This window comes from Anopheles marshallii, chromosome 2, assembly GCF_943734725.1.
Source record: "Anopheles marshallii chromosome 2, idAnoMarsDA_429_01, whole genome shotgun sequence".
NCBI classification, from domain to species: Eukaryota; Metazoa; Arthropoda; class Insecta; order Diptera; family Culicidae; genus Anopheles; species Anopheles marshallii.
The window spans coordinates 11,512,619-11,527,801 of record NC_071326.1 but is presented as its reverse complement, the minus strand read 5'-3'; the positions used below and the strand labels follow the sequence as shown (position 1 = coordinate 11,527,801).

General features: G+C 44.9%; 3 protein-coding genes across 3 annotated transcripts; all 3 read left to right on the top strand.

Moving 5' to 3' along the window:
* The first annotated feature begins 5,540 nt into the window (after positions 1-5,540).
* On the top strand, positions 5,541-6,687 carry LOC128710125 (zinc finger protein 260-like). Its single transcript, XM_053805166.1, has 2 exons — positions 5,541-5,675; positions 5,746-6,687. Exons 1-2 carry the CDS (start codon positions 5,541-5,543, stop codon positions 6,685-6,687), a joined length of 1,077 nt encoding a protein of 358 aa, XP_053661141.1.
* A 102-nt stretch (positions 6,688-6,789) lies between these two features.
* Positions 6,790-7,494, top strand: LOC128710121 (small VCP/p97-interacting protein). The gene is given in 5 exon segments (XM_053805162.1): positions 6,790-6,795; positions 6,964-7,028; positions 7,030-7,111; positions 7,232-7,402; positions 7,480-7,494. Coding segments are annotated over 5 exon segments (339 nt in total).
* Positions 7,495-8,117: 623 nt separating this feature from the next.
* LOC128708609 (UTP--glucose-1-phosphate uridylyltransferase) lies at positions 8,118-13,139 on the top strand. Its single transcript, XM_053803588.1, has 3 exons — positions 8,118-8,141; positions 11,542-12,167; positions 12,254-13,139. Exons 1-3 carry the CDS (start codon positions 8,118-8,120, stop codon positions 13,137-13,139), a joined length of 1,536 nt encoding a protein of 511 aa, XP_053659563.1.
* The last annotated feature ends 2,044 nt before the right edge of the window (positions 13,140-15,183 follow it).

The following is a 15,183-nucleotide window of genomic DNA, read 5'->3' as shown; positions in this document are numbered from 1 at the left end:
ATCTTAAGCTGCGGGAACAATTTTCTTGTCATCGGTAGCTCCATTAGTTCTAAATTCTCTAGAGAATGGTTTTTTAATGTTAGAAGCTCATCAATGTTTTTCTTTTCCCAATCGCAATCGTAAACTGTTGGTTAGCATCTCAAGCTCATTAACTGCCTGAGGCACTGAGAAGCAAACATAAAAATGGTCCATGAACCCAAACGTTAATTATGCTAAAAATTTGCTCGCTTAATTAAAACAAAATTAATTGAATTAAATTAAAACCATCAGAAAAGTAGTAACTTTTAAAAAAATCACCTTTTATCCACTAGTGCTCAGTTTTTGTGTTCTGCACTGTATCGGCATTGGTTGGCTTTACCACGATGGGATGGTAAGAACATAAATACGCACGAAAGAAAATCCTACTGGAACGAGCCGGATCGGTACGGTGTTTAGGGATTTTCGGCAGGCTGGTGGTCGATTTTATGCTGCGTACGACCTTCCTGCCTTCTCCGAAGGCAACAAAAAAAAGCGAATACCGGCAAAGAATGGAAAGGATCGTCATGCTTAGGACGATTGAAACCGAAAAGAATGAAAAACGCATAAAGTAAGGTTGGAAGCGAAAGCGTCGGGCAACGGCATAAAAATAGTGAATAGAAACGAGTGAAGAGTTAGTACATCGATTCGTGGGAAGTACCGTTTGAAGGGTAGTAGATACAGCCTTCCGGAAGAGTGTCCCATTCCCGTCCGCATCATCGTGGCTTTGCATGACGGAATTATGTTAACATCCACAAGTTTTGTATCAAAATTTATTTATACAATACTGTAAAAACTAAATAAACTTTCTGAACATCCCTTTTTTTAACACGATGTTTCATTAGTATCATTCAGACAGACACACGCCAAACGAAAACATCTTTACGCAGGAAACAAAACATCCTGCATGAAATTCAGGAGCTCGTCCGTGCGGTCGTCCGTTTGCACGTGCAGGGATAAAAAAATAATCATGCAAGCGATAGGACGGCGTCACCAGCGTCCCGATAACAGGATTTTCCAGCGCCACACTAAAAGGGATACTCCAGCCGAGGACATTTTTCGGCCCGCACCTTTATCGCCCGTTGTCTTGCTCGGTACGGCAACAACCGGAACCGGTTTCGAAAGTGCTAAGGTGAGTAATCATTTTATGTTTATTGTTTATCTTTCGATTCCTATTTAACTTTGAACCGTCTTCTCGCTCCCTGGTTGGTCTCTAACGTACGCTTGTTGTTTTATCTCAGGAAAGGGTCCTCGATGTTTCCCCTGCAATAAAAAGAACGCGTTCTCGTGCCAATAATGCCCGACCGTACCACCGGCAGCGTAATGTTTTCTTTTATGCTTAGTGATAAATTTTATTACACCAAACACGGTGGCACACACGGAGGTACACGACACAGCCATCGTACGCTACGGCTGCTGCCGCTGCTGGGTGGTAATCCTGCAAATACAGGTTGGTACGGGGTTTTAAAAACTTCTCCGTGCTGCTGCCACGGCGTACACTGTACTGCCACGGCATAGTTCGCTTTTCGGGCGGTCGCTATCAGCTCGGACGTGGTATTATCAAAACAAAGAATTATGATATCCCTGCGGAGGTGACGGCAGCGCGACGACTTCCGAAAAAGGGCCTCGCGAGGAAGCGACGTCAACATTTCACTATCAGCGTAAACAGAATTTGTTTCGCTTCTTGCTGTTCATTGAATCGTGGTAGGTGGGTAGGTTGAGGGAGGTTTTGATTGAGGTCCGTTCTCGGTGTTTTGCCAGGTGGATGTTCTGAAACGTGTCGTTTACATGCTTTATAACTACGATCGGGGTAACACCTTAATACGCGAGGAAGCTGGAACATGCTGCTGGAAGAAAGCATTCCCGCCAACCAATGCATTGAAATGGGCTACCCCCAGAAACGGGATACATTAACCGCTGGCTAACGTTTCTACAGAAATTGCTCAGATTACGATCACGAATCCGATATGCGGTCGGCTGCAAACGATATGATGTGTGCAGTTAGGTAGACTACAATGCCGTTTGCCATGAAACCCCGGCCCAACAACCCGTGTACCAAGTCATGTCCAGTGTTTTCCAGCATAGTGCTGCACGCTTAACAGCACAATCGGTTTCATTTTTCGTGCGAATGCGTGCGGAACGTTTCTCAACGGAAGCACTGTTGCAATCGACACGATGGTCTGTGGACACTTGCAGCGGCATTAGTCGCCGCGATGTGATAGCTGAATCCACCTCCACCGACGCTTTCTCGTCCGCCACTGTTTGCGCCCCTTTCCCCATTTCGTGGCGATCTGTTAAATGATCTTGCAGAGGTTATCAAACGGTCAGCGGAAGGACGGTTTTTTGTGTGACAATTCTTTTAAATGTTTTCTTTTTTTCCTGGTTTTTTTATTGTAGAACATGCCCCCTATACGATGGAGCAAATCTGCGTACTACCGAGAAATTGTACGCCACAGCAAAAGAAACAACGATGGGTTGTGAGTGTGCAAAGGTTTGCAACTGCGCCGCAGAAGCTTTCGACCGCGTAGGAATGTGTCGGTAACGGGTATTTCGACGCGCCAGACGCAGTTGTCACACGACGCACATCGAGAATTTTGTGGTGTTTTGCAAAATATTTAAACGAAAACAAAAAATATGACATGGAATAGGTGGCGTAGTGCATGTGGATGGGATGGCATGATTTGCGTACGAATGTTTAAGCTGCGTACAGTGAACTTGCACACGCGGACTATATCGGAGTCGATTGCTTCCGTTGCACTGTGTCCGTTAGAATGTGTTGCAGGGAGTGGTACATTTGGGGGCTTTACTTTGCCTGCCCAAGCTTTAAACTGTTAGTTGATGGTAAAATCGTTGGAATGATTTTGCGATTAAACTCATCCTCATTGCATTCTATCGAGCGCACGGCTAACAACGACTGAAAAAGCTGTTCAACACATGTTTTCTCGCGTGCAAGAGAATACCACTTTCACCCGGCAGTTGAGTTGAGGGCCAATACAATGCTCATCATGCCGGCAAAGCCGCCTGTAGCGCCCAGCCCCGAAAGCAATCCGACCCGTAACCCTATAAATCTTAATCCACACGCTCCGCAACGAGCAAGGCTTCGACGAGGGCTAACGAGAAAAAAGGGGAGAAAACTCGTCCCATTTGAAAAGAAAGGGAAAACTGTTCGGGAAGCACAAAGAAAACTCCGATGCGGAAAAACCGCACAAAATGAAAACACTGCCGCGCTGTCCCGCCAAAAATCGGTCCGGGGGGTGGTTTAGGATTTTTGGTTGCTGGATGTTCGATGGTGAAGAAAGTTCGTCTTTGTCGAGCCGGTCACAGCGCACACTAATGATTACCTTTAGCATGTGAACGCAGGAGCGTTGCGGGGAAGGTTCGGGAAAATGTTCGTCCCGTCACGTTTTGGGGAGTTACTTTGGGAGTTTTCCGAGCGGGTTTTGCTAGAAGCAAAGGGTGCGTTAATGCGTTGCCGTGCAAGGGCATTCACCTACAATGGGAATTAGGTAGTAATTGTGCCTATTTGTGGCTATGCCATAAGTTACTTCTGACTGACGGAACGGAACGGCTTCGTGAGGGTGCGTGAGATAAGTCCTTTTCGTCCTCAGAACCATCTTTTTGGACAGATAGTTTCGTATTCTGTTTGAATAAAATGTAAAAAAATATAATAAATCAAGAAGCGTTCCACATCGTTACAGGAAATTTAAATTCATATCTAGTATCTACCCTATTCGGGTGCTGTAATACTAGTCCAAATTGCAGAGGTATGGAAAAACTTTTCGTTCCATTAGAATGAGCAGCAATCATTGCAGGATATCCCGAACCGTCACAAAATTGCGCTGCACGTGACTTTTATCAGCGGGAGATTGTATTACAGTTTTCACCCTTGCTGTTATTATCTGGCAGGTTGGCAAGAATCGGGTTGTAGTGCGTTTATGGTTGCTTCTTTACCAGTTTCTTTATAAAATGTTAGAAATATTGATATTTTGTTTAATGGATATGCTGACAGTATGTAAAAAAGAACACCTTTTATGAGCAAAGTAACGCACGTAGAAATTCCAAGATTATAGTCCCAAAAATACATGACAGCATACAGCACCGTCGCCTACCTTTTACGTGGATTCGTGAAGAGCCTAAAATATCCGCTCTTTAATTTGTATTCGAGTGCAACAGTGTCGGCCGATTGAAACAGGGAATTAATGCCCCCGGCCTCTGAGCGCTTCTCACCCGGGTAAAAGTAAGTCGTCAAGTTCAAGAGGATCACCGTGTGGAAGTATTACAAGTTCATCAACCGTACCCGCACCAAGGGACATACGCCGTTTGCCACAATAATAAATGCCGACGGTACGCTTTTGCGTGGTTTTATATTTCCATCCGGAGGATTCGTCCGCACCGCTGAAAGTTTACAGCTGAATGAAAGTTAAGTAGTGTGTTGTGTCTGTTTGATAATCTCCTAGACCCTCGTTATGCACCTTAAATAAGGATTAAAGTGTCCCTGTGTGTTGCGCAGCACTCGCATGCGGTCGGTCGGGCGGTCGTTATTAGGAGATTATGCTACCAATATGTACACAATGTAACTCGTGTCACTCTGCGTGTCCGTGTTCGAACCCTGGGAACGTGTGTAACGCGCTGTTGGCGTCGTGTGTGCACGAAAGAGAGACACGGAACAAAAGTGCCGCCATGGACGGAAGCGTCGACGTGGTTTTTGGTGGCGGTAGTTCTAACGAACGCGCTGCTCTCTGGTTGTCTGGTGACCACGGTCCACATTTGTATGCAGATGTCGAATTGAAGAATTGAACGAAAGAAGTCCTGCTGTGACTTTGTTAGGATTAGAAGGTTCAGTCAGGACATAGTGGTACTAAAACAGAGTCCCAATAGAGACATTACAGGAGGAGGTGTTTGAGTTTCTTTGTATTTTTATCTGAAAAATGTGGTTCAAATTTTTCCTGGAACTATTCGTCAAGCGTTGCAATTCTACTGGTCTTGGAATGCTTAATGTTCGTGCTACTTGAATTTATTCACAGATGCATGGCATAACTTACCGGATAACTACACCACGTGCTGTACCACGTGGTGCATATTCTGTATTAATTAATATCTAATGAACCTAGCTCTAGTGAGTATAAAAAAAATCATTTTACGCGTCGGTTTTTCTCATTTCATAGAAGCAATAAAATTGCATAAATTTAAATAAAATATACGCATTCATGTAAAGTTTTGAATTTCTTCATTTCTATTCGAAACGTTTCCTATTTTCGCCCGTTCATCGATTCTTTTGAAATTTTCATCGATGAACATTGCGAGAATCAAACTCCACGCTATGTACAGGCTGGTTCGCAATGACAGCTAATATTGTTATTGCTGGTGTATTTTTTTAAACAAAAAAGTAAACAAAGTTTCTCACCATGAATTCAGGGGATCGAAATCTTTGAACCACCGAAAAATATACGCTTTTCGTGCTGCAAATAGCATCATCAAAGCTATCAAATTTTCAAAATCACATTTGCACGAAGTCATTAATCTAAATGGACTGTGAATTAGCAACTCAACCTGATGGAAAGCGAGAATCCTCCGACGTTTGTCGTGGCTGTGGAGGCAAAAATGCAATAAAACCGCTATCCGTGTATGGAAACATCTTTAAATGGTGCACCTCTATAGATGTAAGTTTCGGTTGATGTTTGTGGCATTTTTTTTCAAACTAATCTCAACTCAATTACTTTTGGATTTTAGATTTCCTGCTCCGATGGGCTACCGTCAAACATATGCAATCGATGCTTGCAGATGCTATCAATATCATACGAATTCAAAATCATATGCACTCGCACCGATCGAAGTTTACGAGCAAACACAAATAACGCGACGCAGATAGAAAGTATTCCTACGCCTGAAAACATTTTATCGGATGAGTATGAACAGTCGGAGCTGGTGTACGAAGTGCAAACGGAGGAAGTTGTGGAAGAAATGGTTTTAACTAACAAAGAGTCTTTCGATTATTTATACAAAAATGTAGCAGAAATCGAGGAGTCCATCACCAAGGAGCCAGAGGGTACCAAACAGAACATGGGCTGTGAATTTGAACTTTTGTCGGATGAGGGCTATGTACTGCCCGTAGCTGAGAAATCTGATGAAATATCGTCATTGGATGGCCGGGGGTCCCAGGACACAGAAGAGCAGGAGAAGAGAGAAGAACTTGCATTAAGTGACACGGTAGAATATCTCGATGACACGTGCAAAGAGATAAGCCCAACGTATGAACAGTCCGGAACCTGCAGCAAAATGGTATCCATTATAGGGTTGACGCATGAGCGGAAATGTACTAAAACTCAATCTGTGCGACATCGTTGCCCGGACTGTGGAAAAGAGTTTGCCTCCAAAACAAACATGTACCGGCACCAGCATGCACACAGAGGTTCAAAGCCCTACAAATGTGATATCTGCAAAAAATGTTTTACCCAAAGTGGGACACTTAAAACACATAAGTACACACATTTCAACATAAAACCATTCGTATGCAACGTGTGCGGTCAGAGATTTACGCAAAGCAAATCTGTGAAACTTCATCTTCGGCGACATACGGGAGAAAAGCCATACGTTTGTGATATTTGCAATGCTGCGTTCCGGCAAAAGAATGGTCTGCAACGGCACATGAAAGTGCACGGAGAAAACACATGAAATGTGGCGTACCTTAAAAGCCGGTACAGCAGATGTTCCTCTCGCAAGCTGTATTTTAAGTTAATTTTACATCACTAGAAGAATAAATTAGATTATTGAAACATGACGGTATTGGAAAAAAAATGCAATCTATTCTGAAAATCACTAATCGCTATAAACGATTCGAAGCAGTGTTTCGACCACATTTGCTCCATATTGTACATTTTGTGAAAAAACTCACAAGCAGGAAAAGAGAAATTGAAGCAACCAATCCAACCATGTAGCCGCATCTGAAAGCAACAAAATTACCTTCCTTGTTTTGTTTACCTTCTCGACAAAGGCAGCGAAAGCCTACAAGTGTTTCGTGGATTCCAAATTGTTCGTGATGGGATTGTGTTCTTCGTGTTTTAAAGGATCTTCAGAGGAATTACTTACACCGGACGTAGTAAGTGACTTACACATTTAGGGCCAATATTTTTTTTTTCGTGCCTTACAGCACGTCTGGCAGGCCCTACAAAAGTGAAAGCTACGCTGGAATCGTTTCTGATTGTTTCTTCTTCCGTAGGAAGTCCGTCGTCAGCAACAGCGCGAAGCAGCAGAAAGACGACGAATAGAACAGGAATCACGAGGCATTAAGGATCCGGAAAAAGTTCGAAGACAACAGCAGCGCGCGATGGAACAGGAACGTCGAGAGCAAGAGGCCAGCCGGATGGGAGGACAGCAGCCAACATTAAAGGTAAAAAGTGGCCCACAAACTCAATTGAGGTAAACTCTTTGGAATGATTTACTCAACACATGCACCTTTATTTGCAGTGGCAGCAGGATTAAGCACATCGGGCAACTAGACCTCTAATCCTGCGTTTTTCTGTCGATCAAAACAGAACCAATTTTAAATTTCTATCTGTTATTTTGTGTGTATCGTATTGTGTATTTATGTTTGCGATGAAATAAAAGGTGTAAAAGCGAACCGACTGCTTATCAAACTCCTGAGAACCATAAGCATAATCTGTTGCAATGTTTTATCGTCAAAAATATGTTAAACTGCTGGAGCATCGTAATAGAGAAATCCGTCCACTGGTTTTGTCTGTTTTGTCGCAAAGCAGGACACGATTTATCGGAACGTACTGATTTGACACCCCGTCTTTGCTGCACGGTGAGCTGTCAAATTTGTTTTAGTTCTGCAGTTTTCGTCATTGTTTGTGCGGGCGCGAGCTATCCATCGGCGAGAAGTGGTTGAAATCGCTGGTCGTATTTCAAGACACAACTGATCTCAGTGGGAGTACAATCGTGTGTTAGTGTTGGCCGGTGTGTGTTTCGCTACAATTTCGGTCCACTTTACGGAGTACATCAACGGTACCAGCAAAGTCGCCAAGGGGAAAACGTTCCGGTACCCGTCACCCCAGTGTGTATTTGAGTGTCCTCAGACCACCCTCGCCGCGGATTGAAGAAAAATGCTGAATATTCCAAATGAGAAGGTAAGCTGATAAGATAACCAATCACTTAAGATGGCATGAGATGGAGAGGCTAGACTTTTCTAGAGCAAATCATACGATTTGCTGTTCGCATCCAAGTGTCGCATTTGATCTATCACAGATCGCAGGCCAGTCTGCTAACCTTGATCGACCTTGGCCGCCAGCGTAAGCGTGCAAGCGAAGCAGTGTCGTTTAAAATATGCACATGCAATGAAGCAAAAATTACTTCATGAAGTGCGGAGTTAAGTAAAATACAAACATCGTAGCACCGCACTGTGCCGGCCATCCGGCGGTCCCATCTGCCGTTTCATTCAAAAACAATTTCTGCCCACCGTAGAAGTAATGTGCCTGTTTGCATAACACTCTGCACCACCAACAAAGCAAATATCGCTTTTAGGTCGTTTAAAACCTTATCTGGACTTAATCGTACTCGAAATAATCAATCCATGCGATACACTCCCACTACTGCACCCCACTGACCTCTGCTGCTAGCCGTGCATCCTAGGAACCGTCGTACCGTACGCCACAGGTTGGCTGATTACTATTGCGATAACATTCGCAAACTATCAGCAGAGTTTGTGAGATATTTACAAACAGGAAGATTTGTCTTTCCCGGTCCTATCCCTATCTATATATACCCAAGCCACCCGTTGAGCTGGTGGAAATGGAGGTACGGTAAAAGGAAGGCAAAGTATGGCTACGCTGATTAGTAGCCAAAGCCTTTACAACTCGATGATGCGTTATCATTCTCTCAAACCGGGCGACGGGTATCGCTGGTCACACACGGGGCTATGACAGAGAGATCGCACTTGCTGGAAGTCTCGACCACAATCGGCCCCATTTCAGTCCCATTCGGGTCGAAGAAGAGGCCACACGCGCCAATCGAGCAAAGTTTACGTCGTACAGTTTGAACCGTATGTGTGCTGTGTGGAAAGCAGTTAATAAGCATCATCGTAGTAGCACAGCAAAAGTGCGAATAAACGCCAGTTCAACGTGCGTGGGAAGACAGACGAGTGTTTCTATAGTTTGGTAGAAGTGCAATTCCAACCAGCGGAAAATGACCGGAGCCATCGATTTACTGCTTAGCGTAAGTGACAGCAACCCCCAGATAATGATCGAAACAAACGGTTAGAGATCAACCGCGAACACGATCATCATCAGCACGGCGCAAATTGACCAAACAGTAGCGCCACGACTATGTTGTGCTTTCCCGCGTTAAACAAACGACCTCTAGCTACGATGCGACAATGCCGTTCCGTGGCAGAGGAAGCGCCAGCATTACGGGCTCCGTTGAAGAACAAATGAAAGTCAAATACCCAGAGAGAGTGTGTAGAGAGATAAGGGCAGAACTTTTGAGCCATCGTGCACATGGCGGGATGGCTAATCTTCAAGTAACATGTGCCACCAGAATAGCCGGGGCGCCACGTTTGTATACTGAAGACCAGATTGCATTGCAGACAGGCAAGCATCTCGGTAAAGTAATACCGATCGAATTCGGCCATGAATTTGATCGTACCCGTCGTTTGATCAGGTGCATGCGTATGGGCAGATTTGTTTTATTCCACTTTCGAAAACTGTAGATCCAGCACGTGCATGTAACATGTAAAATAATACTTATCCCATGTCTACTTCGATAAAGAGATGAAATCAACGTCGACCGATGCCAATGGTAACTAGCTGTTAAGGAGCGGTGGTTTGATAAGTACGTTTGCGTAGAGCAAACTACAGTTTACCGCACGAAATGTGCAAGATCATCGGCGTAGTGGTGGCGATCACGTTTACTCACGCCCACCATGAGTGACTGTTTATTATTACCTTTTACCTTTCGAGCACGCCGGCAATTGGTATTTCAATGGAGAAGATGTTTTAACTGCTCACGGTCCTGTCCTGTGCCAACAGTCTGATAATGTTATCAGTGGCAATATAACACTAACACCAATTTTCATACAAGCATTATAAACAGAATAGGAGAGAATGACGGAACAGGTTCCGACGATATCAATTCCCATCGTGAAAAGGGTCATGTCGTTTGTCCTTGCCCTTGGCAGCTATGTGCAGGAACTTCTGGAATTGGGATCAAGTTTTGGAGCTGGACTGGAAGCGCAAAACAGGTATTCGAAAAACATGCGACCACCCCAGCAGAACACATCAATCATTCGCATGACTAGACAGATTAGGCAATGTTCTTGAGGCTAGGCCCTGTGGTTGTGGTGACGGACCGTACAATGTACAATTTGCACATTTTGTCCAGTTTGCAGACCGTTGTTGGGTTAGGTTAAGAATGGAAAACTGAACTGGTATCGTCCAATTGTGAAGGGGTTGTTTTTTGCCATGTTATGAATCCAGGATCGAACAGAGAAACCTCAAAAAATCGTAGGAGGGAGACGATCAACATCTATAAAACCAAACAGCATACGCTATCACAGCTTCAGTATCGTTAGATGATCGTTAGCCAAGCTGTCGGCACGTTCGTCGGTGCGCTAGCAATCTGTTTCTTGACCTGTACTTGAAGACAAAAACGCCCGACGCTCTGGAACAATAACGCCTGCGCCGGGTTTCCCACGGGTTATTCAAGAACACGGCATAACCTTACCGGTGATCAATTCAAACAAAAAATACGGCGGAAACGTCCAGAACACAAACAGCAGCCGTGGTGATGCTGGGGCTACAGAATTCGTGCATCGTGCTCAACGCCAAGGCAGTCAACAGTGGGGCCTCCGATGGTGGAAGAGTGCATTTTAAAATGCTTAACCCATGTACCGGAGGCGGTGTTGAGCAGGTACGTCGAGTTGCACTTGCACGCGTTGTGTTGTGTGGTGATCGTGGACCAGCGGAAAGTGGAGAGATTTGTTTACCTACCATCCGTGCATAATTATGCTAAGATTTGTGCCGGCCTTCACTCGTACGGTCCTCGCAGGTCCGTGAATTGAGTTGCAGCGAGTAAACTGTGGCGGGAACTGTTGCGTTTATTTGGATGTGTTGTTTTGCTTTTTATTTTCAATGTTAAGCGCAGTACTGGTTTAGGCCCGGATTGCATTCGCATGGTATGATCGTGCTCCAGTGATAAGCGAAAAGATTGCCCCTAATCACTTACGGTTGTTTAGATGTCATTATTAAAAGTAGTAACACGTGACGAACGGCGATTCTAATCCATTCCGGGACAGGGCTGCGATTTAATAACTAGTCTATTAGGTACTTTGAAGGTCATGCGGAATTGTTGTACCATGAGTAATTGCTTTGGCATCGGGTTTTGATCGTTGTACGAAACGGATAGACGGATTGTTGGATAGTTTTTCTAACTCTTCGTCACACGTCGATTTTTTCTTCTTGTTACCTTGGCCGTACGATCGTACAATGGCATGCTACTATAACTAATTGTTTATTGGTTCATTGACACTTACAGGTGCGTGGCCACCAGCGTGTACCATCGGATACGAAAGAGTTCCACGAAGCGACGAAACGCGATGCCCTGATGCGCCTCAAGAAGGACCTGGACCATCTGCTGGAGACGGTTGAGGATTCGCGCAAAACGGGCGTACAAAAGGAAATGTGCGGTTTCGAGGCACTGTATCATCGGTTCCTGCAAGAGGATGGACCGTCGGTCGAGTGGGATCGTATCGAGAAGTTGCCGGAGGGTGCCGTGAAGGACTATTCGACACTGAAGTTGCCACAGGAAGCGCACATCCGGGACATGTTGGACAAGCTGGTCGTGGTGAAGCTGAACGGTGGTCTCGGCACATCGATGGGTTGCCATGGGCCGAAAAGTGTGATACCGGTGCGCAATGACTTAACCTTCCTCGACCTAACGGTGCAGCAGATCGAGCATTTGAACAAAAAGTACAACGCCAACGTGCCGCTGGTACTGATGAACTCGTTCAACACGGACGTTGACACGGAGAAGGTCATCCGCAAGTACAAAGGATTCCAGGTGCAGATCTACACATTTAACCAAAGCTGCTATCCACGTATTAGTCGAGACTCGCTGCTGCCCATTGCGAAGGATTTTGATATCGAGAATGATATCGATGCGTAAGTGATGCCGTCTATCGTGACGAGACGAACGTTTTCTGTGGGAAAAACATTGTAACCAAAACTCTTGTCTCGTAATTTTCCAGATGGTACCCACCAGGTCACGGCGATTTCTACCAATCGTTCCAAAACTCGGGACTGTTGAGGAAGTTTATCGAGGAGGGTCGCGAGTACTGTTTCCTCTCCAACATCGACAATCTCGGTGCGACGGTGGACATAAAGATACTGAATCGTCTAATTGGTGACGACCAGCAGGGTGATAAACCGATCGAATTTGTGATGGAAGTGACGGATAAGACCCGGGCCGACGTGAAAGGTGGTACGCTAATTAACTACGAGAACAAACTGCGCCTGCTGGAAATTGCACAGGTGCCGAAAGAGCACGTCGATGACTTCAAGTCGGTGAAGACGTTCAAGTTCTTCAACACCAATAACATCTGGGCCCGGCTCGAATCGATCGAACGGGTGCTGAATGCGAAGACGATGAACATGGAGATTATCGTCAATAATAAAACGCTGGACAATGGTATGCGCGTGATCCAGCTCGAGACGGCCGTCGGTGCGGCAATGAAGTGTTTCGATGGTGGCATCGGTATTAATGTGCCACGGTCGCGGTTCCTGCCGGTGAAGAAAACCTCCGACCTGCTGCTTGTAATGTCCAACCTGTACAGCTTGAAGTATGGTTCGCTGGTCATGTCTCCTCAGCGCATGTTCCCCACCACCCCGCTGGTGAAATTGGGCGACAATCATTTCAGCAAGGTGAAGGAGTTCCTCAGTCGCTTTGCCAATATTCCCGATTTGATCGAGCTGGATCATTTGACCGTGTCGGGGGATGTTACGTTTGGCCGAGGGGTTTCGTTGCGCGGCACGGTCATCATCATTGCCAATCATGGCGATCGTATCGATATTCCTGCTGGTGCAATCCTGGAGAACAAGATCGTTTCCGGCAATATGCGTATTCTGGACCACTAGAGGGGGATATACTCGTAAGGGGAGATGATAAGTCCGGATATGAAAAAAAGGTGGGCCAGTGTAGGATGATACTCAGGAGCAATAAGCGCAAAGTGTGCGAAGCATGCGAAATAATATAATTATAAAAGAAGGGAATGTGGTAGATTGTAGTTTTGGAAAAAAGCAATACACAAAACAATACGGAACAAAACATTGTGTCAAAAGACGGATACGAAGCTCTCATGTTTGATTGTTTCTCTAAAAAGACCTGCAGCACAATATGACTAATGTATGAACTGGAATGAAGGAAAAAGGGGAGTTGTAAGCTTTTGATTGAGTTATCGTTGCATAAAAAGACATTAAAACAGTGGATGGTTTCTTTTCTTTTAGTGAATGTATAAACTCGAATAAAAGTATCACAACACGTTACATAATATGATGCTTTTTTCATAATTTTTAAAATGGTTTTAAAAAACTTGAAATTCTGGTCCCGATCCGTTGCGTTACAGCACGTTATGTGGTTCGAGCAGAACGCAACTACTCGAATCAGCATTACCATCGTATTCGAGCTATCAGCAGCAAACGTCAAATTTACTGGTTGGGAAATTTTTCATGTGTGACATTTGGTTGTTTACCGTACGGAAACCCGTTGTTTACAAAATTCCATCGGTTGCGGTATGTAATTTTCGGTCCGGTATTGCCCCCTTTTTTCCTTTCGTCACACGCAAGTACCGCGGTGCGCATTGTGGCTTACAAATGGTTGAAAGCGATACTTAAACGTTCACCGTGTGGGCTGTCGTTGGTTGTATTTGTTCCTGCGTTCGGAGTGGTTTGTTGCGCGAACTGGAATCTCTTTTGCGGACGGTCTCACTAGGGGTAATTGAATGTTTCTGATGTTAGCCAGTAATCACCTAGATTGTGTACGAATAGTGCTGACACGGTAGAAACAGGTGCGAGCGAGCGGTGTGACAAATCGACGAAGCGAAATCAATTACAAAAGTGTTCTTATCGAAGGGAGCAGCAGAGCCGGCATATCATCATCATGAGCGGAGAACCAGAAAAAGCAATGAAGAAGCAGAAAACGGTAAGAAACAAAAAGGGTAGTTCTAGATTGATAACATTCCTGTGGCAAGGGAGCAACACAGGGTGGGATAGCCGTGCATTAGTTATTTAATATTTTTGCAACTAATTTCTAGTATTATGCCGCAACAAGTTCACGTTTTCCACCACTGCTTGGTTAGAAAAAAACCTGGATGAAGAGAGTTTGGATTCGAACGGCCATCGTAGAGTGGATGCTCTAAATGCACGTGATTTATGTGCCATTTCGGTAACTGTTCGACGTATGATTGTGATTTGACATGGTGATAATCAGGCCATTTACAGGATGGTTCAGCAAACCATATGGTACACCACTTTAACGGTCGTGTGCTTGCCGTGCTTCCCTTCTGACCATATGGAATGATAATCTACGCACTGGCTGGGATCTGTAGTGGAGTTTGAAGTGCTGCTGATAAGAAATTCTCAAATCTCAGAAATTATCATACTCTTGAACAATACGCATTGTCATAAACACGATCAATTTCAAACAGTTCCAAGCGGTAAGATAAAGCTGTTTATTATGCGCCTGCGATAGTTACTTCAAAATCGTGCTATCTCAACGACGGTTTGGCACTTAGAATTGGAAATGCAAACTACACCTCACTGGCCAGCTTTTGGGGTCGTGTGAGATATGCTAACGTTTGCAGTAATGTAACGAGCGTAAAGACGATCGGGGTTCTAACGTTGTAACAACCGGTTATTAATTATCACGCGACACACTCACGCTCGCTCGATCCACCACAGCTACATGACATGGCCCATTGACCTCGCCCATTGAAAGCGGGAAGCTCCGCTCCCAGTACCCATAGGGTGACCGAGCGTACAAATTGCACGACTAAGCACGATGGAGAATTGCTGCCGTAAGGGGCATCACCGACCATTCCGGCACATTATAATTGAAACGCTCGTACATTGTTGGTACGCTTTATCGCGAACCACTCGCGCAGCGTGAAAGCGCGCAGTGTGC